General features: G+C 38.2%; 2 protein-coding genes across 3 annotated transcripts; one reads left to right on the forward strand and one right to left on the reverse strand.

Moving 5' to 3' along the window:
• The first annotated feature begins 6535 nt into the window (after positions 1–6535).
• Positions 6536–13622, forward strand: slc26a1 (solute carrier family 26 member 1). The gene is made up of 8 exons (XM_046375724.1): positions 6536–6749; positions 9038–9491; positions 9649–9855; positions 10300–10546; positions 10768–10999; positions 11523–11706; positions 11987–12274; positions 12363–13622. Exons 2-8 carry the CDS (start codon positions 9084–9086, stop codon positions 12942–12944), a joined length of 2148 nt encoding a protein of 715 aa, XP_046231680.1. The 5' UTR covers positions 6536–6749; positions 9038–9083; the 3' UTR covers positions 12945–13622.
• A 4274-nt stretch (positions 13623–17896) lies between these two features.
• LOC124051951 (progestin and adipoQ receptor family member 3-like) lies at positions 17897–23733 on the reverse strand. Of its 2 annotated transcripts, none has more exons than XM_046375769.1 (7): positions 23559–23733; positions 22879–23127; positions 22496–22658; positions 21503–21658; positions 21153–21350; positions 20880–20970; positions 17897–19735 (listed from the first exon to the last, which is right to left on the reverse strand). In XM_046375769.1, the coding sequence occupies exons 2-7, from the start codon at positions 23073–23075 to the stop codon at positions 19593–19595; spliced, it is 948 nt and encodes a 315-aa protein (XP_046231725.1). In that variant the 5' UTR covers positions 23076–23127; positions 23559–23733; the 3' UTR covers positions 17897–19592. The 2 variants fall into 2 exon arrangements, with proteins under 2 accessions (XP_046231725.1, XP_046231726.1); XM_046375770.1 differs by lacking the exon at positions 17897–19735 and adding an exon at positions 19742–20012.
• Positions 23734–25716: the final 1983 nt, after the last annotated feature.

Genomic DNA, 25716 nt, shown 5'->3' on the forward strand with positions numbered 1-25716 from the left:
TTGGGCTGCTAGAAATTTGTCATATAAGATTTTGTTCCTGTGTGAATCCAGCCTAATCTGCTTTTCTCACAGAAATGTCTATTGAAAAAACAATTTGCTGTAAGGTTTAAATTGTGATTTCTTTAATAAAGCCTTTGAGGGGATTTATTACTTATCTCCTTCCATGTGGGGCTAAGAGGTCAGGCTCAACATCAAAGCAGTAACCATGGGCCTTACCACATTTGGGATAGCTCCCACAGAAAAGCTCAGGTGAGCAGCTGTGTGCTCTTTATCAGTAATGGGGATATTATCCAGTCAGTCAGTCTTCATATTTGAAGTCTTTTGTGTTATAAAACTGAAAAAGAAAAATCAGTCCAATAAACATTTCTGATAATGTATACGTTTGACTATTGCAGTGCAGTGTCTTCTTTGTGCCAAGTAGTTAGTTCTTTATTGCCCCCTGAGGTCAAACAATAAAAACAACTGTTGCTGCTACTGACAGTCGTAGAGAACTGCAGGGGCAGTGGGTGTTTTTTCCCCAGTGGCCACAAGGGGGCAACAACAAGCCCATACTACACTCAAAAACAAACCTCATCAAGTGACACAAAGATGAAACTTATTCTTTGAAATTGCTATCTGAAGTTTTTTAAAACTGTACTTGAGAAAAGTAAAGAAATTTGGTTTTGAAAATGTACGTATTTTATCAGTTTAATTCTGATGTTCTCTATAAAGGGACATGCTTAATGCACCCCACACATTGACTCAGTATTGTACTAATGTTAACTGGCTTGGAGCTTTGGCAAAACACTCTGTCCTATTTGGAACCTCACTAGGCTCCCAGTCTCAATATCACTGTATACCAGCAAAGAGCAGCACAGAATCAATCAAAGAGGGAATAGGAAATGGCTGTTCAGGAGACAAGTGGCCAACCCAAACCAACAACCTAAAGTATTGTATTTGACAACCTGGAAATGAGACTCAACTTTTTCTTCTTGTGGGGGCTCCAAGTGGGGATGACAGAGGAGAAATGTGATGAAGAAGCTGAAGGACAAAAGAGAAAAGAGAAAAGGGAGCGTTGGACCTGCATACGGTATTTATAGGAAGTAGCTCTTAGCCACCACTAGATGTTGCTACACAACTAAGCAACCAAACTTGTCTCTTGCAGTTTTACTCCTCTGGCGTGATTAGAATTCATTTTGTGCAGACATATTTTAGCAGAGATATATAATATATATTATATAATATATATATATATATATTTACATGTCACAGTCAGACAAGCATGGTTGTAAATGATACAAATGATGATGGCTGAATGCAATAGTGCCATGCCATCAAGGCAAAATGTCTGCTGTCAAAAAACACCCTATTAAAGTACAAATGCATGACACAGTACAAAAGAGAAATTTCCTTAAAAGGTTATCCACACACAAAAAATGGAGGGCTTTGAGTCAAATATGTTTCCCTGCAGCTTCACTGCATAGTGCAAAAAGGTGTATTTAATGCACCTCTATGTACACATATCAATGGCACTGTCCTGTCCTCAAAATTTCCTTGGTGCTTACCAGTTACAAGTGCCTGGTTTCAGGTCACTGAAATGCACCAGGCACACAACAACACCTGTATTAAAAATGGAAATATAAAACACTTTTATACACTTTATTACTTTTGCTTTGTTTCAGTGACTGTACATAGCTGATTAAGTCGTTAAGAGATTTGTTTGACGCATACCACAGTATTAAATCAGAGTAGAAAAAACAACAAACTTAAATCCCCTCAAGAGGATTTCAACAATTTTGGCAGTGTATCCTTTATATTTGGCTACAAGTTGATATTTTCACGTTACCATTTTTCATGCTGATAACTTTTTAACTAAACATAGTTATTAATTCTTGTCTCAAGGAAGATGTTGTGCAACAACTGTCCTACATCCTTCTGGAACACTGGAAAAGAATGCCTCATGGACATAAACGCAAACTTTTGCACAATAAATTCAAACTTATTTCAAAGCACCACATGGGTCTTGTCCTGAGAGACAAGTAACATTTTAAAGAGCCTGAATAAGTTTCAGGGTGAGAAATACTTCAGTGATTTGTACAGCTGAGTCAGCAGGATTACCTTTTTTCACAGTTTAAGGCTCATCTATTATTCGGTAGGGTTGTACAACAAAAGACAACCATTATTTAAGGTTGAGTGTGGAAGATAAGTTGCAGTGTCTCACAGCCTGAGGAAAGAAGCTGCTCTGTAGTCAGGTGGTATGACAGTCGCTTGCCAGCAGGCTGGCTGGGGTTGGTGCTGTAGATGTTTACCAAGGATGTTCCTGTCCTGGGCCATGCACATCCCATGCCAGTTTGTAAAATTGCCTAACCTCATTCAAACACTCAAGCCAAGACATCATTTGAGAGAGCAATGACATGACAGCAGGCATTTTGGGTGCATGACTTTTCCTCTGTTGCAGCTAATCTTCCTTAAACATTTGCATTCCTGACAGGCAAGTGGTGTCTCAACTCAAGGAGTTAATAAGTAGAATGAATAAACACTTGTGCTCAGTGTCTGCTGCAGGACCCTTGCAACCCTTGAGAAATGTTGGAGGTGAAGAAGTGGTGGCATGTCATGGGTTTATCAGGATGTATTTTTTGGATTCCAAAGGTCATCACCTAAAATTGCCTAAAATGTGAAGCTTTAAAACCTGGCAAATACAAAATTCATAGAATTCTTTTGAAATTACAGTGCAAGTTCTTAAGAGGTACCTCTGGGAATCCTTTTCAGTTTGATCAAAAAAGGTTGTTCTATCATTCACAATCAATATGAATGCATAAGTGCATATTCATAAACATGTCATTGAGCAGAGTAGCATCCTTTTTTGTGCAACAGGCACATTTTAAATCCAAGTGTTTGAAAGTGTAAAACAACCTGTTTTTTGTTTTGAATTATCGAAGTTTCATTAACACAAACAAAATGTAAAACCACTGAGAAATTTTCACCTTATAAAGAAGTTATGTGATGTTGACACACATCAAACTAGGAGTAACATTCGCAGTTAATTGGAGTCATGTTTCCAGCTGATGATAATAAAGACTCATCTTCTGTTAAACCATCAACTCTTCAGGAAAATAACTGGGTATTTAGCTGTGAAATGCTATTTTTTTCTGTCTGCTGTTTGGTTCTGGTTAGGTAGCATACTTTTTTTTGGAACAACAGTACTCAGAGTGATCCACAATAGTAAATATGATGTGAAAGACATAAAACATTTTAAATGTTTTATAACTGAGGGAAAATGCAGAGTTGAGTGATGTAGGCTTCACATTCAATGTCATTTGATTCATTATCAATATAGTAGCTCATTAATATTAAGCATTTTTCAACTCAATCAAAAGTGGCCCAAGGAAGCTTGAATTTTCTCCTACAGTCTACCTCAGCTCATCTTAATTCTTGTCTAATAGGATAAGAAATCTTATCTGCCGCTGTTGTTTTAAAGTGTAACCCATGCCATTTTCAAACCTTAACCTCTCTCTTCAGCCCATTCTGAATCCTGATCATTTTGTAAATAAAAATAAATGGCTTTGCACTAGATTTCCTTGAATCATTCTTGCTTGCTCAGATCTCCGGGAAAGTTAAGTCCCAAAACACAAAAAATTAACTTGTGTACGTGCCGTATTACAGAAGCAGTGTACGTATGTTAAAAAGACAGTATGAAGTCCTCCTGTCCTCCTGACATATTTAAATCTTATGGCAAAACCTGTTCTGCAAATAAGTAACATGAATGGTTCCCTAATTCCCAAATATTAACTTTGTCCTTTTTTTTCATCCGGTGGTGCTTAGCTGCAAAATAAGCAGTTCCAGACATCAGTTGACAGATGAACGGATAAAACATTATATACAGTAAATGACTGTATATAATGACTGTATATACTGTAGTTTTTAGCAAACATTACTCAAACAGAAGAAAACATTTTTTTTCTTTTATTATTAATTATTTTTTAAAGAGGAATTATGCACAGCAAGTATCTGAGTTAGTATTTCTGGCATTTCTAAGAATTTTTGGGTGATAATGGAGAGTTCATTGTTTACCTTGGGAGAAAATTGTCTTGGACATTGAGAGAACAGTGATGTAGTATTCATTTACAATCACACTACAGCATTCCACCCACTCATTCCTACCTACACACCAAGACTATTGCACAGATGCCATAAATCACGATGCAGTGTATTACTTGATATAACGGTATGACTAAGATATGACGAACTTTGAAATGTATAAAATCCTGTGCAGAAGTGGGGTTCCAAGGAAAGACTGAAAAACACCAAATGGAAGCTTTTATGGACTGAAAATAAAAATAGTTTGTCTGTATTGCTGAGTTGTGAAACATCTTTTTGATCTATTTGATCCATTATTAGTTAATATACAGGAATGGAGCAGTGGGGTTTGAGAGGATGTAAATCTATGTACACATGCGCACACACATACACACACACACACACACACACACACACACACACACACACACACATCAGTAGGAGCTTAGTCACCATGGTAACCATCATCCACAGCCAACAGACCCTCCTCCCTCCCTCCATCTCTTATCCTGTCACCCCTCCCCCTCTGCATGGCTCCAATCCGCAGCCAGGAATGAAATGGGGTCCCGCTACCATCATGCTTTGCAGAAGGAAGCAGGAAGAAGCCAGGAGCAGTAAGCGAGCAGCAGAGTGGACGGCGGTACAGAGGAAAACAAACGGATGGTGGATGCAAGAGACACCGGTTAGGAAGGTATGGCCGTTGTTGCCTCCTGTTTACATTCAAGCTGCTCCTTCTCTCTAGGAGAATCCTTCCTCATTTACCTTTTCTCTCAACAGAAAAACACACAAACTGTGTCCAGAAATCATGGTGTGGCGAAGCTGACATACAGACAGATGGATGCTGCCGATGGATTTTAAAGGACAGTGCAGTAACCCTCGGAGGGTAAATAGTTTTTGCTTTGCTGTCAGGGGTAAACAAATGTGACAAGGGACTGACTGTATTAGAGGAACATAAAGAAGTAAAATGCCATGTCCTCACACTGACAATGATGCCATTCAGTCTAACATGTAATGTACAGGGGGACACGCCCACACACTTGCACAGGCACAGACACACTTTTGTCTCAGACAGTGAAATATAACCCTATGTATATAAAAATGAGCAATCTTAAACTTATCACTTACTCTTGATAAACACGACATTGCCAGGATTTATCCTCATCCTTATAAGTGAAATTGGCTACAAAAATACCAAAGCAGAAAATCTAACTCATCAGAGTTAAATGGTGTTTGCAGCCTGTACTCCTGTGCCCTGACTACCATAGCCGTCTCCACTGTTATTTCATTAAATTCATCAGTAAGCGAATCATATCATTATGTCAGTTAGTGCTGACTGTGACTGTCTTCCGTGATATAGTTACTACAATAACTATTTTCAGCAAAGTTGTGATGGCAGTTTATGTGGCCCCCTTGGTGTTTTAGTAAGCTAGAGTGAAATCCTGACAGCGGTGCCCTCAGTCAGCAATGCTAAAAGCTGCTGATTTGTTCACTGACAATGGTGATTGAGTGCAGTCGGTTCAGCTTGAAAATTCTGCATATGGACATGTACTCGTGCTGACCATCATAAAAAAAAAAAATTCTGCGGATTAAATTTTGATTATTTCATAAACTATTACTCCCAAAGCATTCACATTTTAGAGTGTTTTTTTAAGTCCACTTGTGGAGACTTAATCGAAGCTTTTTGAACTATACGAAACATGCAGAACTTTTAAATCAATCCGAATTTAGCTTCATCGTCTCACAAAATAACAGAACTTTTACATGTACAGATGTTCACGAGATTTTCATACTGTAATGTAATAAACACTAAAAATAAAAATCCCAATGCGAAACAGTTATCAGTAATATAATTTATAAAGTCAGTTTGCTACTAACTAGTAGGATAGCTGTTTTATTACTTTTAAATTTATTTATTATTTTATTTTTATTTTTATATATTAATCTACCTTTTCTTAACAATGTGGGTGAAACTTCTCATTATGAGTTCATATTTCATTTATGGAAAGACAAAGATAAGATAAATGTACATCCAAAGACACAGATGTAATACACACCATTTCCCTGTGTGTTACATGTTTTTATCCAACTTGGCACATACAAATCATAATTAAAAAACATGCAGCACTTGATATGAGCGTATTTCAAACAGATATAGGTTGTCTCGTGCAGTTCACACAGATAACAGCTGCATGTCTTGCTTGTTGCTCCTAAGCTGCTGTGCTCCATGGCCTACATCCTGAGGATGTAGTCCGATCCTTTCTTAACTGAGCTCATAATATTCTTGAACGACCCTAAAATTTAATGATTGACATTGTTGGGAACATTTGTCTTTAAAAGGAATGCAAGTCTCCACAATATGAGTAATACAAACACAGACACACAAACACACACACAAATGCCTTTCAGTTGGCGCAAAAAATGACAAGCCCCACCCTATTGGTGATCGAGCCAATAGGGAATGGTATGAGGGTGGGCAAAGGGCTGTTCTTATCTTATTATTTATTCAGCACACTCAGATTTACTGCTGACTGACTGCTCAGATGTCTTCAGAGACGAAGAAAGAGAGAGACATACTGAGAGCTGCTCAAAGACACAGGCAGGCAGAGAGTTAAGGCAGTCAAAGCAGAGCTGATTCAAATACGACACATCATTGACTCGAGGTCCTGTTTGTCCCTGTGACAGTGACTCTGCAGGTGAGTATGTGATCACACATAAGTGACTTGAACTGTGTGGGATCTTTTAATCATTTGGATTTAAGTGTCCAAGAAATGTACTTTTTTGAGTGTACCTTCAATCATTAATTGTCCTTTATTTAAGTATTCTATGAACTACATTTGGGCAAGTAAGAATGACAGGATATCCTTCAATTCTGCTGCAGTTTGATGCGGATTTTCCGTCTGTGGAGAGCATTACTGAATTGGAGATATGTAGTCTGCATGAGATCTTTCATAATGACTGGTTACCTTTATGAATTTCCTTACTGTTTAATCTACTGACGCTATCTCTTGATCATTGGTTTTGCAAGTTGAGTTAAACATGGAGATTTGGACAATGATTTGCATCCTTTGAAATCCACCTGTTCTCTTAGCTGTAAAGCAAACTTTAAGTCAGCTGAGTACTGTTCTGGTTCTGATCTTATAAATTTAGTAGATTTTTTTTCTTTGGTTGTCAAGTGGAGAGCACCAGTTTTAGTTTTATGTATGCTACTTTTGCATTTATTGTCACAATATCTATCATCAATTTAGTATTCAGGGTTTAAAAATTGGAATATTGCATTTGATGGTACTTTTGGCTAACGCAATTATAATTTAAAAAATATATATAGTTGGCTAATTCACTGCAGTAGACTGAAGAATAAAGCAGATATTTTTGCTGCAATACTGAAGACCTTGCAGAACTTAATGTAAGTTTGTGAAGAAAAAACAAAGCAGCTAAATACTATTCAGTGAGTTTTTTCTGTGCTCACAGGGTAGTCCTTTAGACATGAAATCCATTAATTTTGCCCCTTTAGACTCTTAACATGACTGCATAGAAAAGATTTCAATTCTACATTTCAGATCATTTCTAAGCAGCAGTGGGGTGCTTTTACATCACATGATTCAAGAAGGACAAGACTGATTTGAAATGGTTTTCAGAAACACCTTTAATCAATTCTTTTCAGTGCTGTTTAGGGCTGGCACTAAAGTAAATTGATTGTTTTGTTCCAAAAGGTCCTCAGTGTGACTCCTGTCATGTTCAGCAGTTAATCAGGTGTCTGTGTTTCTCTTCTTGAAAGAAAACCTTGTTTATGTGGACATTTTTTATCTGTTGGCAGGAGTGTTAAACACAAATGCAAGGTAGTTCTTGTTTTCTTGGTCCCTTTTTGGAAGATATTCTTTCACTTTTTTATGTTGTACCACAGAGTAACATGGCCTCATTATTTATCTCCTGTGTCTTCTACTTGATATAAAGCCAGGTTTATAAGATCCATGTGAACACAAACTAAGCTCTATGTAGGTTTAATTACATGGTCAGCTCCTTGCAAAGTTAAAAGCTACTGTCCTGCAAAGTAAACTCCAGGACAATGTTCCATAGGAACAGTGAGAGGAAAGTCAACAAAGAAGAAAAAGATTGTTACCAGCGCTGCTGCAGGAAGTCTCAATTACAGCACATACCAGTGTTGCCTTGATAACAGAGGCTGATAACACAACATTTAAAATGTTTTATGGTTTCTGTGACATGATTATCTCAGCTGAGACGCAGCTGCTGGAGAACAACTAACCTTATTAAGGTCGTCTGTGACCCATTAACCACAAGCTTCTTTCACGAGTGTCATGAATATGTTGATCTCTCGTTTTTATTATGGGCATTGTCAGTTATGGGTTTTAAAGCCAATACTCGAATATATATCAGCATAACAAATGCTGAAAAAGTTTATTTGATGTATATTTTGAGTATATTTTCAGTTTGGTTCATGTCCCATCTGCTAACATGGAGGGGAGGGGTTTATGAACTATACTTGAGCCAACCACTGGGGGGCGAATAAGATGTTTTGGATTGTTGGCTAGGTTATGCTGGCAATGAACAGGGAGTTTGTATGACATGTTGTCTGACTTATATTTCATTGCAAAAGTGTTGATGCAGTAATTGTTTTAATATGTAAATAAGAGAGCACAGACCATCAGACAGTCTCCAGCTGTGCTCGCGGGACAGCGGGACTCTGAGGTCGTACTTAATCAAGCACCAACCAACACCTCCACCACTTGAGAAGAGGACAAAAACTACAAATAGCACTGTTCCTATAAAATAAAATGCATGTGTAAATGCCCCAGAACTCAAACATACTACAAAAGCAGTTTAGTGTGAAAATGGCATAACATAAAGATCCAGTATCTTGTCTACTGACTGAGGAAAACTCCACCGATTCTTACTCTTTCTGTTTCTTGTCTGTCCTGTCTAATTACCTCTCCCTCCCTCATTTTCCTTGGTGATGATCTCCCAGGAGCACAGCTGACCATATTATCCACTGCCCCTGCCTCTCTAAGACCATGGAGGAGGAAACCAAGGTGACAGAGACCACTCCGACCCCACCACCTCTCCTGGAACGCCAGGTTCGCCGGCGTCAGCCCACAGTTTCTGTCCTCAAATCCAAGCTGAAGCAGGGTGTGACCTGCTCTGTGCCCAGAGTCCGATCCACCCTGACTGGGATCTTCCCTGTGGTGCGCTGGCTGCCTAAATACAAGCTCAAAGACTATGTCTGGGGCGATGTGATGTCGGGCATGATTGTTGGTATCATCTTGGTACCACAGGCTATTGCTTACTGCTTGTTGGCAGGAGTGGAGCCCATCTATGGTTTATACACTTCATTTTATGCCAACATCATCTACTTCCTCATGGGGACGTCCAGACATGTCTCTGTGGGGATCTTCAGCCTCATGAGCCTCATGGTCGGACAGGTAATGGATCACAAGTGACATACAATCATAAAATACGGGTCTCGTGCATTTTTAATTGTGGGCAAATTTGACTTTAAATTTCTTCACTTGTACAGCATTTATGTATTTATTACAGTTGTATGATTTCATTTAATTAATTAACCAAGATTTGTTGCAGGTGGTGGATAGGGAATTGTTCCTGGCAGGTTTTGATCTCAATGAGGACTCCACAGAATCTGGCCTTGATGTGTTTAATGCCACACTGGGCACTAACCTCACAGGTGGTAAACTACAGGGCGTGGAGCTAATGGGTCTACATTGCAGGAAGGAGTGTTACGCCATCAGCATCGCTACTGCCCTTACATTCTTGGCTGGCATCTATCAGGTAAAGGAATAGTATTCTCACATTACACTGCCAGAACTCTAAGGTGTAAAATAAAAATGTATATCCGAAATAAAGCCACCCTGTGGTGTATTTTACAACTAGTAGCATTATGGAGATGATGTGGAGATGTGTGATGTGCTACACAGTGGTGCTGATATGTTCATATCACTTGAATGATTAACAGTTTATGGTGGAAATGTACCACACGTTCTCCCTGAAGTACATCATCCTTAGTGAACTTTATTGTGGTGCTGGAGGAAAAGTCAGGGGATCACCGAAGTCATTGGGATACATCATATAGGAATCATAAATGCCTGTACAAAATTGTGTGCCAGTTTATCTTCAACGTTGAGATACTTCATTATTTAAGTGACTATCTTTCTCGTTCCCGTCTCGTTCTTCTCCCTCTTCCTTTCCTGCTCCACCTCCTGATCATCTCACTAGGTCATGATGGCTGTGTTTCGGCTAGGCTTTGTTTCTGTATACCTTTCAAGTCCTATGCTGGATGGTTTTGCCACTGGAGCCTCTTTCACCATCCTGACCGTGCAGGCTAAATACCTGTTGGGTCTAAAGATTCCCCGTCACCATGGCTATGGCACAGTTGTCGTCACCTGGATTAACATCTTCGCCAACATTCATAAGACCAACTTTTGTGACCTGATCACTAGTGCCATCTGTATCTCTGTATTAGGTGAAGACGTCTGTTTTACATATTCCTCATCAGATTCTCGGTTACTGTAAACTGCCTCATCTGCTTCTGCTTTAATGAATGATATACTACATTTTCCCAGAATAACATGGGAAGAGGCATCCAAATACTGTCTATATATTTTTGATAGCATACAGGTTTTTTCCACAATAACAAGTATTTATCATGAATATATTATATAATATATTATTTATAATTTAAAGTGGCAGGGAAAGAGATCCAGGAGCACTACAAGAATCGTCTGAAGATCCCTCTGCCAACTGAGCTGATAGTCGTGGTGGGAGCTACACTGGCCAGCCATTTTGGGGAGCTGAACGCCCGTTACAGCTCCAGTGTTTCTGGTCACATCCCCACAGGATTCATTCCCCCCCAGGTGCCCAGCTTTGGTCTGATGCCACGGGTGGCACTAGATGCCATTCCTCTGGCAATTATTAGGTAATCCACTACAGATTTAACAACATATGCAACTGGCATCACCATGTGTCTCTTATCTGAGCTGTTACAGATATAATTTGGTAGCTGGACTACTGTTTGGCACAGATATGAGCCCTTATTGTCCATATTGAGGTCTAATTGCATTTTCTCCCCAAAATACAAACAACAATGGACATTTCCTCCCTATTATTTATGTTCTTAAAAAAAAAAAAAAAGAAAAGTGGTTAATTTGATAGATGATAAGCACTCTTGAAACAGATTAAAGAGATGAAATTGACAATTGAGTTTTGATTAAAAAAATATTTATGGGTACAGAAATATGGCTTTTTTTATCACTAGTGACTGTATGGGATAAAAGAAAAAATACAGTTTTATTTACTTTTGTTACAGTATTCTGGAATATTAATCAGTTATAATCTGATCACCCTAAATGTATGTTTACATCAAATCTAAAAAGATTTTTATGAAATAAAAGATTTATTCACAGTCTCAGTTGGTAAACAAATATAATTTTGTCTTATAGTTTTGCCTTCACGGTGTCCCTGTCTGAGATGTTTGCAAAGAAAAATGGCTACACGGTTCGTCCTAACCAGGAGATGCTGGCAATTGGTTTCTGTAACATCATCCCCTCCTTCTTCCACTGTTTCACCACCAGTGCAGCACTTGCAAAAACCATGGTGAAGGACTCAACAGGCTGCCAGACACAGGTGAATTTCATAGCCTATTTTGAAAGTGGTGCTTTTTCAATGACTGGTCCAATCATTTCCTTTGTTTTGAGGATTCAGACGTAAATATTGATTCAATATTCCTCTGATAACAAGTTCTTGCTTTCCTATGTGAGGAAATGGTTTCTAGGAATATCACTGTCAGGTCTGTCCTTGGTCTATATGTAGAAAATACTGTATTTTACCTGTTTATGTTAACTTTGTGGAAAGTGTTCACTATTAACATCCTTCTCCTTCTATGTCTCTGTATCATATCCGTCAGGTATCAAGTTTGATCAGCGCCCTGGTTGTTCTTCTCGTCCTCCTCTTCTTTGCTCCTTTCTTCTACAATCTACAGAAGTGCGTTCTTGCCTCTATCATCATTGTCAGCCTTCGGGGTGCCCTGAGGAAGTTCAAAGACGTCCCAGCTAAGTGGCGTGCCAGCCGGAACGATGCCATCGTGTGGCTGGTCACCATGTCAGCCACAGCTCTAATCAGTGTAGAGATGGGTCTCCTGGTGGGAATAGTTTTTTCTATGATCTGCATCATCTTTAAGACCCAGAACCCAAAGGTGAGTAATGAACTTCGGAGTGATATTGGCCTTTAGTGATTTCATTTCTTTCATTTCATTTCTTGTCTAATATGATGTCTGATGTCAGGTCTCTCTTCTGGGCCGAGTCAATGATACTGATCTTTATGAGGACATAGACGAGTACAAGGACCTCATACCACCACCGCGAGTTCAGGTCTTCCGCTTCCAGGCTCCTCTGTACTACGCCAACAAGGAATCATTCCTCAAATCTCTCTACAAAGCTGTTGGAGTTGAACCGTTCTTGGAGATGACTAAGAGAAGAAAGGCAGAGAAGAAGGCCAACGAGGTTTACTTGAAACAGGCCCAGGCAAATGGGGATAAAAACAATGGAGAGGTTAATATTGGACTTGTCCAAAGAGATATAGATTTCCACACCATAGTTTTAGATTGCTCTGCCATTCCCTTCATAGACTCCACAGGCATGGCCACATTTAAAGGGCTGGTCAAGGAATATAAAGAGATCAGTGTGAGTGTACTCCTGGCCAGCTGTAATACCTCAGTCATCGATACCCTGCAGCAGGGACAATTCTTTGGGAAAAATAATGAAAACATGACTATCCTGCTATTTCATACAGTTCACGCTGCTGTTCTTCATGCAAACAGTACATTTGCAGCAGCAGAAAGCAAGCCAGAAGACGCTGTGGTGTAGGGCAGCTAGAAGAAGAAAGGGACAGAGAAAATGTGGTGGTTTCTTCCATTTCTCATTCTCCTTTCTTTAGTAAACCTAAAAGTGGTATTTAGGTTTAGGTATGCTATGTTATCATCGTTGACAATACTGCAGGTTGTAGCTTTGAGGTTGCCTTTGTCAAAGAAAGCATTGGAATGCCAAGAGGGCCCAGAAAACTATCCTATTAAGAGTTTTTTTTGTTTGTTTGTTTGTTTTTCCAAGATTTAAAATGCAATGCAATTTCAGCCCAAAAGCATGGTCATTTCATAAAAATAAGTATTTAGTAACCATTTAGTAGAAAAGCGAGTTATTTTTTGAACTGGCACCCTATGACTGAAGAAAAATAAGGGAAACAAATGAAAAATCCTACGACAATCAGAATACATAATAATATCTTAAACCTAATTTTTGTGCAAATACACTGATATTTCAATATCAGTTTTTCTCTATAACTAGCAAGAAAACAATATGGTGGACAGTTTTCTTTCTGGTAAACAAAAATATCCTAGCTGGGCTTCTTTTGTGATCTCTGACTGCATTCATGCATTACTGGTGCTGGGAAGGGGTACCTGCAGATGCTGGCACACCACCAGTTTCTTGCTCGGAACCAAGCTAATAGGACAGCAACAGAGGCTGCCCCTTGACACTAAGATGGTTTCATGGGTTAGGGTCTAATCTAATATCTATCTATCTAATATGGACTTAGTCCTGAGAAAGTAACAGACTAGATATGTAGATGAGTAAAGATTAAGGAAGGTGAAGAGATTAAAAAAGGAAAAGACAGTGGCAGTAGACAGTGGTTGTCAGTCTCATGTAAATCAAGATCACATCATCACATCATGAAAAGCAGTATGACATGCAGTTATCCCTACATTAGAACAACGCAATCAAATTGAAGATTCATCAACTTGACCTTCCGATAAAAGTTAGAAGAAAAAATAAAAAGAAAGTTAAGGTAAATATAAAGTCAATAAAATAATATCACTGATTAGCTAACAAATTTTACAAATTTCCATATAATAATAATAATAATGATAATGATATGGACTTTAGAGTAAATCAGTGGCTTATTTTTAGTCACCGAATCTGAATGCTGGGATTCTGAGACCAAGGTGTGTGTCTGAAAGCTTTTCAGGCACTGCCCATGATCCACAGCTTCAGTGATATCAACAGTGAGGTATAATAAACATAAACCTAGCAAGCACTGTAACTCACATTTAATCTGTGCATGCTTGCTCGTTTAGTGTAGTGTTTTACTTTACAACAGTTTTATATGAACGTTGGTAAGCACAAATGTGTATTCCATTTGAGTTCATATTCAGTTGCTGAATGTCTTTCATGTCTTTCAGTTTTTCATGTGAGACTATTGTGTCACTACAAAGCTGTTCTGAATTTTTATATCATTTTGTCTTTGGCCAAAGTCCATAATAATGGCCTTAATCCAGGAGTCCAGAGTTCTGGACTTGGAGATTCAGCCACTATAAGCAGTACTTCCTGAGGTGCCAGCTATTATCCTGGCTCTCAAAACCATTTCTAAAAGGCCAGTTGATCTCTTCCTGACTTAAAGCAGGAGCACTCATACACAGCAGGAAGAGAAGCCTATTGCCCTCAGACAAGGACAGTGTGGTCTGTTCTCATACAAATAAAGGGTTTACATGCATTTGAGTTCTCGGGTTCCAGATGAAAGTTAGTCATCATATGGTGCTTCTGAACTTTGTATTTTTTTCAGTAAACTGATGACAGCAGGTGATGCCACATAAATGCTTCACTGCCACTGTTTTGTTAAATGTTATGTGGTTCTATGTTTATTAAATCATGGCCTTAGTCTTGCATTTTATTGGTATAAAATTTTAATTAAAACATTAAAAATTTCTTGAAAGTACCCAACCTTCATAAAGGACCTGTTTGTACTGTCATGTGAACAGGATCATGTCAAAAAGATAAGCGTTTATGAACTGGTATTATAATAAGATGTAGATATTGTTTGTAAATTTAAAATGATCATTTTGGATTTTCATACATTCACTTTGTCATCAAAGGTTTTACCTATGTATTAATTTAATTCAAATCAGGATAGTGTTTATGTTACATTTGAGAGGAAGTTTGTTTGACTTTTTGACAGTGTTGACATTCAACACTCATATACAAACACTGCCTTAATGTTCAAAACTTGAATTAAACTAACATGTTTTTAGTGGACTGATTGACTGTGTGAATTATTGCCAGTATTAACAGATGTTTATCAACAGATGTTTATCATTTGTTAAGGACAAATGTTATTTTACCATCATCATCATTATTATTATTGTTGCTGTTGTTGTTTTTATCATCATCAGTAGTAGTAGTAGTAGTAGCAGTAGTAGTAGTAGTAGTATTGTTGTTGTTATTTTGCCAAAGGAAGAAATATTAAAGCTGCAGTAATCACTTTGCTCATACTAGCAATTGATACACATTACAATTGTTATACAAAATACGTGTATTTCTGCAGTTCTTATCTCTACTGAGCATCTTTCAGTTCACTTTTCCAGTTTTATGGCTCACAACTTACCACTCTAAAATTATATTTGAAAAACTCAACACAATCTCTTCCAGGTCTGCACCATAACATAATTTCTGAAAAGAATGGAAGCCAACAGTTTTAAATGGAGTTAACAGTGATTGTGACACTGGGGGAAAACAAACAAACAAACAATGACGCTAAATATGCTGGAAAATACAAAACTTTAAAAAGTTGAATGTCACTTGAAAAGTCACTTTGTCATTGGAAAAGATAACCTGAAAGTTTAAGAGATACACAATACAGACAAAATTATAGAGATGGAGCTGATTTTTCAGAGCTGGGGTTGGCCTCTCACTTCCAGTGAAGGGAAATCTTAATGCTTCAGCATACCAAGACATTTTGGACAATGCCATGCTTCCAGCTTTATGGCAACAGTTTGGGGAAGGTCCTTCTCTAATCCAGCATGACTGTGTCCCAGTGCACAAAACAAAGCTCCATAAAGACATGGTTGAACGAGTTTGGTGTGAAAGAACTTGATTGGCCCACACAGAGCCCTGACCTCAAACACCTTTGAGATGAACTGGAAGGGAGATTGTGAGCCAGGCCTTTTACTCCAACATCGGTATCTGACCTCACTATTGCTCTACTGCATGAATGGGCAAAAAATTCAAAGTCTTGTGGGAAGCCTTCACAGAAGAGTGGAGACTGTTATAGCTGCAAGCTGTCTACGTATTTAGAATGTGATTATCAAAATCCCTAATGGTCGTGAAAGTCCAAGTTGGTGTAATGGTCTGGTTGCCGAGCTGGTTGTCTATATAGTGTATTTTTGCTTATTTTTGAAAACTACAACTACATTCTTGAAATGAAAAGGCCTCCAAATGAAAGTTGACTGATATGATGATTAGTGTAGAAAAGACTGAGCTGCTGTGTCAGGCTCCTTGTAACTATCCATTAGTTTATGAGGTAATATACTCATTATCTGTGTACAAGATAATCATCATACTTTTAACACTGACAGAATGCCTTATTATGTTTGAAGTCATTCTAAATGATAGCACTACTACAACATTTCATGTGATTACTCTTCCCAAACTTACAGAGAGTCCATATGTTTATGCCTAGTTACATATTCATGTATACTTTAAAGGCCTGTCATTTACTTATTAGTTGTAAATGTGCTATGAGAGAGCTGCACCAAGACTGTCAATGATTAAATGACACAATGTTTCACACCATAAGCGCAAAGTTCAAAATGTTAAGCTTTCTACCGACATCACTAAACCTGTCAACAATCCAGCTGAATTAAAAAGAAAGCACCTTGAAGGAGCAGTGCTTTCTTTTCTAAATCAAATGGCAAGAATGTGGATAAGCTTGTTTCTCTAAACATCTAACTGCCGCTTTTAACCGCTTTTTTATATATTATGTCCATGTTTTATATGGCACATCCCCAAACTTTGATGCATCTTGACGTCTTGCCTGAGAACTTGATGTAAAAGTTTTCATGTTATGCTTTTAGTCAGACACTATCATACAGTATGTCAGGTCCAATAGTCTCCTTCCTGGTAACAGGAATACATATATATTAAGTTTTGCTTTTTCTCTGCACTGATTTTTAAATCAAGTGAAAACCAGTTCAAAGCCAAGTATATGTTCAGGATTTTCCATCATCGTGGCATCAGACACCCTTTGCATAAATATCCATTACTGAATGAGGTGGTTTAGTGATGGTATATAATTTTCTAACATAATTGTCATATTTACAAAGTCACTCAAATCAGCAATCATTCTAAATTACATCATTGCCATCACACAGGAAATAAAAAACAAGATGAAGAAAAACTCCTGTCCACTCATTTTTTTTTTTTTTTGGCACAAACTGCAATAATCTTTGTGCACGATACTTAAAGAGAATGGTTTACAGTGCATTTCAGCCGGCTAAGACCGATGCCATGAGCATGTGGTTTGAACTATGATCTGCTGTGTCATTAGGTAGTCCCTGTACTTAACAAGCACGTCAAATTGCTTACTGAAATGAATCACTAGATACTTGACACTGGGGGAACAGAGAACACCTCTACTCTGCAACAGTCTGCACAATCCACAACCATAACAAACAATGGATGACTGAACTGGTCAAGTGAAGTGAAAAAACATGGAGATGCTAACTCACATTTTCTTTTATCTCTTAAAATGTTGCCCATTCATGAGTAACTTTTGTATCAATGCTGCCCTCTATTGTTCAGTAATGTGAACGGCAGAAAAAAAAGCACATGATGCGCAGAATTGTTAACAGGCAGACATTATGCTTAATTTTCCCTCAAGAAGGCAGTCCTTCTCTAAACACAATTATCAGAGGTTACTGGTTTCTTGCTATTAAAATACAAACTATATGAGAAATAACTGTGAGCAATCTGAAAACAAAGCTTGAACAACATTCTGTTTCCCAGCATTCTTTATTCATTCAAAATATTGAAAAATATATTTTCACATAGGCACTGAAAAAAATAATATACATCTTGCACATCGGTGCCAATACTTAATCATACAAATGATGCTGACGAAAGGATAAAACTATCATGACATTATTTTAAAAAAAGGATCAAGCATTTTATGGTATCTGGAGGGCCACGTTCACGTTCACGTTCAAAAATAAAGACACACTAAAAATAAAGCCACTTTTTCAGGATTTGTGCAGGTTTTCGAACCACACGGACACACGGTAGTCCTTACACTTGTTAACGTGCTATTGTTTGTAATCATTTTCAGTGCACATGAAGTTAGAACCATGTTTATACCAGTAAAGTAAATGATTTTTTCCCCCACTGTGATTTGGAGGAACCACCCTATAAACAGCAATGTTTAAATGCCCTCAGTGGAAATCTCAATTGAGTTATTACTTGTCTACTGGCTACAGCCGCATGTTGACATTTATCTTCTACAAGTTAAAGCTGCAATAGATAAAAGAGGAAAACTAATAAACAAATCAGCATCCAAAGTCATGCAACATGATGTCAGGAGTCTAATATGGAGTGAAGATGATAAATATATTTAGCCATAAATTGAGTCAGGCTTCTTTCACCACTCGTCTTGTGATGACATGTCCTGTTTACTGAATTTAATCTCTAATAATGATAAATATAGCAAAGGAGATGATTGTACAACCTGTTGATTAACTGTGCTGCTCTGGAATTTAGGCTGCTATGACATACTGACTTTGGCCCCTGTAAAAAGTATTTTTTTTTCATTACTGCCAGCTCATTTGTTCCAAAGACAAAACAGTACACAAAGAAGAGAAAAAGACACAAATCAGGCTGTGCTACGAAAAAAAAAATGCACTAAAGCCTAAATAAGATTCTCTCTTATTTTCAATCATGCAACTTTACAGTGATTGCTGACAGATCTTTGATCATTTGTTCGGAAGTGACAAAAACTTTTGTTGTCATGCTTTGCCCCTCTACTCTTCATAGAGACATTTCATATAACGTAATCTTGTGGAAACTGATACAGAAAACAAAATTAGATGCAGAAAACTTCATTGTTTACACAGGCTATTATGTTCGATTTAAAAGAATCCTTATAGTTTTTCAATACTTCAGTACAAAAAAATGTTACAATCTAAGCCAACCATGATACAACATGATCACCAATTAAAAACACCACAGTAGTCTAAAATAAGTTTAAATTCTTGTTTCATGCATTGATCTTAATGGTTATGGTGCAACATTGAGGGTTATTTTCTGTCCGTCAGGTGGACCTGAGCACAGAAAATGATGATGAGGATCTGTGTGGTGCAGCTACATCACCTTTGACATCAGTTCATCTTTTGTGAAGAGAATTTAAGATTTACAATAGCTCCTAAATACTCTTAGGTGATATATAATGTTAGTTACAGTTGACTTGGAGACGATACTGGTCTACAAGCTGCCAGACAGTAACTGATGGCTCAGTGGAGCAGCTAATACTGAAGTCAGGAGCTGCTGGTAGTTAGTGGTTGAAAATCCATTAGGCAGCAACTTTTAAACAGCTGCAAACTGGCAAGAAGTCTTTGAATATTATCACAATAAGTTTCTACTGACAATTACTGGCCTCAAACTGACTGCCTATCCATCATGTTATTTGATCAGTTTAACTTAGCTGCTGCTGGTCTGCACCGGGCAGGCCTGGCTGTGTCTAAAGTGCATGATGTGAACAGCTGTCTGATGCCACCAGTAAAGCATCACCACCACCAATATGTGCCACACCTGGTGGCTGGAGCCCAGGTAATTCAGCTGGCCTGGGAGAAGAGAGGAGGAAAATGCTCTAAATACTGTGCATATTGTTTTTGTTCATTCTCATACTTTCTTCACAATGTATGAGGGTGAAAATATATTTCAGGAGGAGATGACAAAGAAGGAAGAGATGAGTTTCAGAGTCCATCCTTTCAGTCAGCATGGAAAGATGCTGCTTAAAGAACTCAGAAAAAAACAGTAATTTTCATTTTGGACTGAATGACAAACTCCATCTGCTGATGAAGATCGTATGCTATGGTGGGAAGATCTTTCGGTCTGTAACTGTATAGCATATATATATATCAGCATATATATTGGCTACAGAAAAGTTTAAGACCATATCAGTATCCGTTCATACATTACCAGTGCTCACACTTGTGATTTTCCCACTATGACAGGTCATAACGCATATGGCAAAGTATGTTCACTTAGTAACTGTTAAGGGAAATGGTTTCAGCTGTTTCACACATTCTACAGTATATTATATTTTATTATGTATTTTGTTTGTTCTACACTTCTACTGCAGTATGAATATTCTGGAAAATACCTGACATAGACATGAAACCTACGGTGAGGATCAGTATTACAACAGGATAATTACTGTATTTTTTTTCTGTGACTTTAGCTTCAATTGACTGAATGATTCACAATTACAGCATTCCTGCTACCCACAGATGCTGGATGTAAAGTGGTGCTTTCGTTAACACAATCTGACCTGGATTCAAAAATGAATTGAGGTAGATGTGACATAGTTTAACTTTAATTACACAGTTAGTTTTTAGATGGTTAGCTGGTCTTGGTCACAAGACGATGCAGGTTTTTAGTTTTATGTTTATCAAATTTCTACATCTGTTGGACCATGTTCGTAGAAGGTTTATTGTAAACCACACACATGGTGAGCTAGAGGCTAAAGGTCTTGAGGTTTTTTTCTACAGAACAACTGGCTTAACACGGACACAGTTTAAACTACAGCTTAGTACTGAGGTTTAAGAGACCATGTGATTATGTTCCAGACAACACAGATTTAAACTTGTTGCTGATGCTGAGAAAATATTTAATTAACACTGAGAAACGCATTTTTACTTGGTCTCAACTGGTTTGACACTACAGCTACCCACATCAGGAATATACAAAGAGAGAAGGACTCACCAGGGAAATAGCGTTCAGGGATTTTGGTGACATAGAACAGGAAGGCCGACGCAGCTATCAGGTACATCACTATCACGCGAGGCAGGAACAGCTGCACACACAACAAAAACCAACATTTGTGTGACTAAATGTTAAACAGTCACATGAAGAAAGCGCTGAGATTCATTTGTGAATCATGGTTGACTTGAAGAACACTGCTCTTAACAGGAGTTAAATACACAAATAAGAATGCTCTCACTTTGCTTGCTTTCAAATAGCACTGTATATCCTCACCTGTACAACATCAGAGGTAAACCCTCCATTGAGCCAGACCCAGTGACATGCAGGGATCACGCTGATGCCTGCCACGCAGCAGAAGATCGTCATTCGTATCCGTCGCCAGTCGTTGCTGAGGTAACGAGGGTGGACCTGAGCACAGAAGATGGCCAGGATCAGGGACAGGACTGTCAGCAGGTAGGCTTGTCGCCAAAACTGTAAGACAGCGGGAAAAAAACGATTACAATTGAATCAAAGTCGGGGCATTTGTTTCTTTAAGAGTATAATATCCTGCGAGAAGGAGAAGGGTCTTCCAACTTCAGCCTATCTGCAGGATAGCTGCCGGATGCTTGAGTGTTCACACTTACAGCATTACAGTAGAAAGCATAGAAGAGTCCAGGTACATAACAGCCCAGGATGCCAACAGAGATGCCTGCGTAGTCCAACGCCAGCCAGCGACGGCTAGTCTTCTCTGATCGGTGGCAAGAGAATAGGTGGTACCCCGCAGAACACAACATGCACACCTGAAAACACACAGTATAGATAGGAGGATACGGTGATTATTATTTGTGATTATTCATGTTTAAAGCTTTTATGGAGTAAATCATTTTGTTTTACCTTAATATGCAATTCTATAAACAGAAAAGGGGGTTTTAGCAGGAAGGTGGGAGGATAAAAGATACTATGTTATCGCACTGACATGTCATTGAATACATTAACAAGATTCCAGAGGCTTTATCAGCTGCTACACAACCTACAACACAAACTGTTCACAGCTAACACACAAACACTGTCTTTATGTTGAACGATTCATCAGCTGCCAATAAAGACTCTTTACTACACTACTGTTCCTACTGTAGCTTTATAATACACTTTGCTCGACCTTTACAACTGTTACACCTACACGCAGCTTACACACCTGAGTAGGTAGAGATGTACAGATTGTACCTGTGGCAGGAAACATGAACTTACATGAATCAGTTTGTTCAACCGCACAAATATCCTTTAACACTGCTCTGATGTTCATCATAAACTAATACTTAAAAACAGCTGTAAGAAAAGAGTCAACAGTCATTACTGCTGAAGTACAGACACATACACTCGCAGATCATGCACACTCCTCTTGGTCAAATGTAAGCTTATTTTATTAAGCCTGGAACACACTGAAGGATTGTCAAAATCTGATATCACAGCAGTGCTCATGCTAAGCAACATCTCAACATCATTCAGTTTCATGTCTAAAAAACACCACAAGCTCTGGGTGAGGGAACAAGAACTTCTCTGATATTAACTTCTCCAGGAGGCAGAAATCACCAGCTTTTGTCACTCTCACAGCATCCATCAAGGTAACTAAGTCTTACCTGGAAGCAGAACAGTCCTATAGCATAGATTACATAGTCCTCTCTGTTGGCTCCAGAGGCTGGCAGTACTGAGGAGAGGTCGTTCACAGCCAGAGAGAAGAAAAGCAAGAAACCCAGAAGGTGGCTCCAAATATTCACAGTCTCATTGGATAAAATAAAAATACTGCAACAGAAAAAGAACAAACAAAAACATGTCAGAAAGGGAAGGGGGGACATACACTAACATGCTCCAGTATATACTATAACATGCAAGATATTCACATAAGCCTGACCTACATTATGGTTCATCCAAATTCCAAATAGGAAGAAAAAGTCACATTACATTAAACATCACTGTCATGAATTTGTCTTAAATTCTGATTTCAAAAGTCTATATTTCCCACCTCCTCAGGCAGAGTTTGGAGGGCAGGTGAGCCCTGTAGCCATCTGTGATGTAGGGGTTTTCTTTAAGAAAGAGGGGGATTTGTTCATAGGTGTACAGTCTTATCCTCTGGGGTACCAGCACTGGCCAGTGTTGGTAGCTACCCAGCTCTATGTAGTGAGCAGTCTTCAGCAGCTTCTGGGGCATCTTCAGCAGCATCTTGTCTTCTGCTCTTCTAGTTCAAGGCAAGCTGGGAAAGTTAAGGCTAAGACTGGAGAGAGGATAAGAGAAAGCGCTGGTTAATCAGAGGCAATGCCTCCATTTATTCGATTTCAGTTCAGTTCATATTGGACATATTGGATAAGTATGATGGTGGCAGGATAGAAACTAAAGAGCAGAAAACAATGACTAGACTGCCACTGTTGATTAAACCCCATTTAAATACATGAAATGAGTAAGCTAAGGGTTCACCACTCTGAAACCTATCCGCACCATGTTGACTATTCAATGGAAGCAATTGAGAGAAAGCTTTTTAAATAGCAATACACAAGACAAACCGACATCTTCAAACTGTATGTCAGACCGTTTTGTTATTGTCAAGCCATGTTAGCTTGCTAAATTCCGACTAGCCACATTAATGCTAACTGGACAGGAATTATTTTATTCAGGTGAATTGATAAAAAACAGGTTTGCAAAGCTCACCATTAGTCGCAGTCCGACTGTAAATGTCCTCGTTCAGGCAATTTGACTACATTCAGATGGCTATCAAGTCAGCATTGCGTTAAAAAAACACATCACATTTTAGGAAAAAAGAAACATATCCTTAATCTCTCGATAATAGCAGCTAACCTGTCTTCTTCTTTTTGATATCGACAGTAAACGACCACATTGTACACGACTGCCACCAACTGATAAGTATGGGGAACTGTAACTGCAGCCATTTATTCAACCTGGAAACAAGATATCAAATATCCTGGGTTTTACTGCAAACTATTTCATAAATCCATTGTTAAATTAATTTTTTTTAAAAAATTCAAATTCTCTTGTGAAGGATTAATTGTGCTAAAAGATGTATTTTATTGTAGTAGTTTGTGCAGCTCCCAGTAGATATTTCCACCAAAACTGAAATGAAAATCACACCCTTGCTTTTGGAGCCAGTAATAACAATGCAGATTTTTTGTGACAGCAAAACTTTTCTTTTGATTTAATAGGCTGGACTGGCCACACTCTATACTATTTCATCTGTTTTGGATTTGATGGAGGGATTGGCTGTAGTCACACACTGTTCAAACTTCATCAGCAGTGGTATGAAGAGACACTATCTCTGTTTTGTTTTTCAACTGAGGTCAAAGCAGAGCATCTGGTGATCTCTCCTTTCTGCAATCAGTACCTTTACTTTGGTGGAAACAGAACCAGTTCTCCTTAAGGCATTACCATCCTCCTGCTGCTCTGACATGCAACTTTTCCCATTTGAGATTTAGGAAACAGTTTCCTTTCATTTCTACTTTAAGTAGGTTTCAGGCTGGAAAACCAATTTTAGACTGCATTGTCTCACATTATCATATATGTGTTCTTTATTAATATTAGCAGACACTCATTTTTGCACACAGTGAGTATCTTCCTTGAAACTACTGTAGTGATTACTTTGTGGTCTCCCTTTCCTCTTTTTCACTCTGTAGTTGTTTTAATCATATTTTTTTTTGTCTTTCTTAGAAAAGTGAACAAATGGCAGCATTCGAAGCAGACATGCAACAAGTATTTCTGACTTGTAGTACAAGAACTACACCCATACAGAAAGTACAGATCACATAATCCATAACAGCCGCCCATGAAATATCCAAGGGGGATCCCTGGCTCACATGATGTGACAGATCAGATGATATTTTCTGACTCAATGAATTTGGTATGTTATTATTTGATTTATTTACTGTCATCACTTCATCCTACTTGAAAGTTGAAATTAAACCTTCTGGGAAGCCACAAGCAGTCAGTGCATTTCTTCCCTGTGAACATAATGAAATATGAAGTCCCAGCAGCACAGTGTCCTAAACACTTTAGATTGATGATAAGGTTTGGTATATGATGAAGTCCCAATTATTGCTGTGTTGAAAAGCAAGCCCAGTCTCTCCCAGGGAGACAAAGAAGTAGGTTTAATTTCAACTTTTGGGAAGTAACCTTTTGGGATCAGACCAGACTCGTACAAGGCAGCAAATCACTCTGACATACCAAGGACATTGAGTTAGCCTATTCAATGCTGCTTACCATCTGCAACAGATTTACCAGAACATGATGCACTTGTTTGTCGTTAAAAGAAAAGAAAAGAAAAAAAAAAAACATCAGGCATACATTACTGGGAAAGTGATCGATGAATCAGTGAAAGTAAGCCAGTGCTGAGTTGTTCATTTACTGAGAGGAAACTTTTTTTTTTTACATTAAATATTGAAATATGGACCCCTTATAAAACACTTGTCAAATGCTAAGGAGGAAGAACAGAGTTATAAGTGGAAAATAGCTCCCTTCACATCTGTTTTAAAGTACAGAGATATTAAAATGTTTTCCTTTATATTTATATTCAGTCATCTGAACCATGAACGACAATCCGTCATTCCTTGTCTTGTTTGTCAGTCTCTGTTTATGCCAGCTGCTCTGTCAACTCAAAGTCAAGTCAAGAGATAACATCTACAGCACAGGATGATGTGATTTTGCCTTCAAAATACAAGCAGTCTGACGTCACGCAGCATTAAAACTGGATCAAACAAAATATAGTAAACATATGTTTTTGTTGAGTTCACAGTTCACTAACATACATTTACTAATCCTGTGCATTCGGATAAAAAATTTGAAGAGGTGCTTTAATTAT

This window comes from Scatophagus argus, chromosome 20, assembly GCF_020382885.2.
Source record: "Scatophagus argus isolate fScaArg1 chromosome 20, fScaArg1.pri, whole genome shotgun sequence".
Taxonomy (NCBI): Eukaryota; Metazoa; Chordata; class Actinopteri; family Scatophagidae; genus Scatophagus; species Scatophagus argus.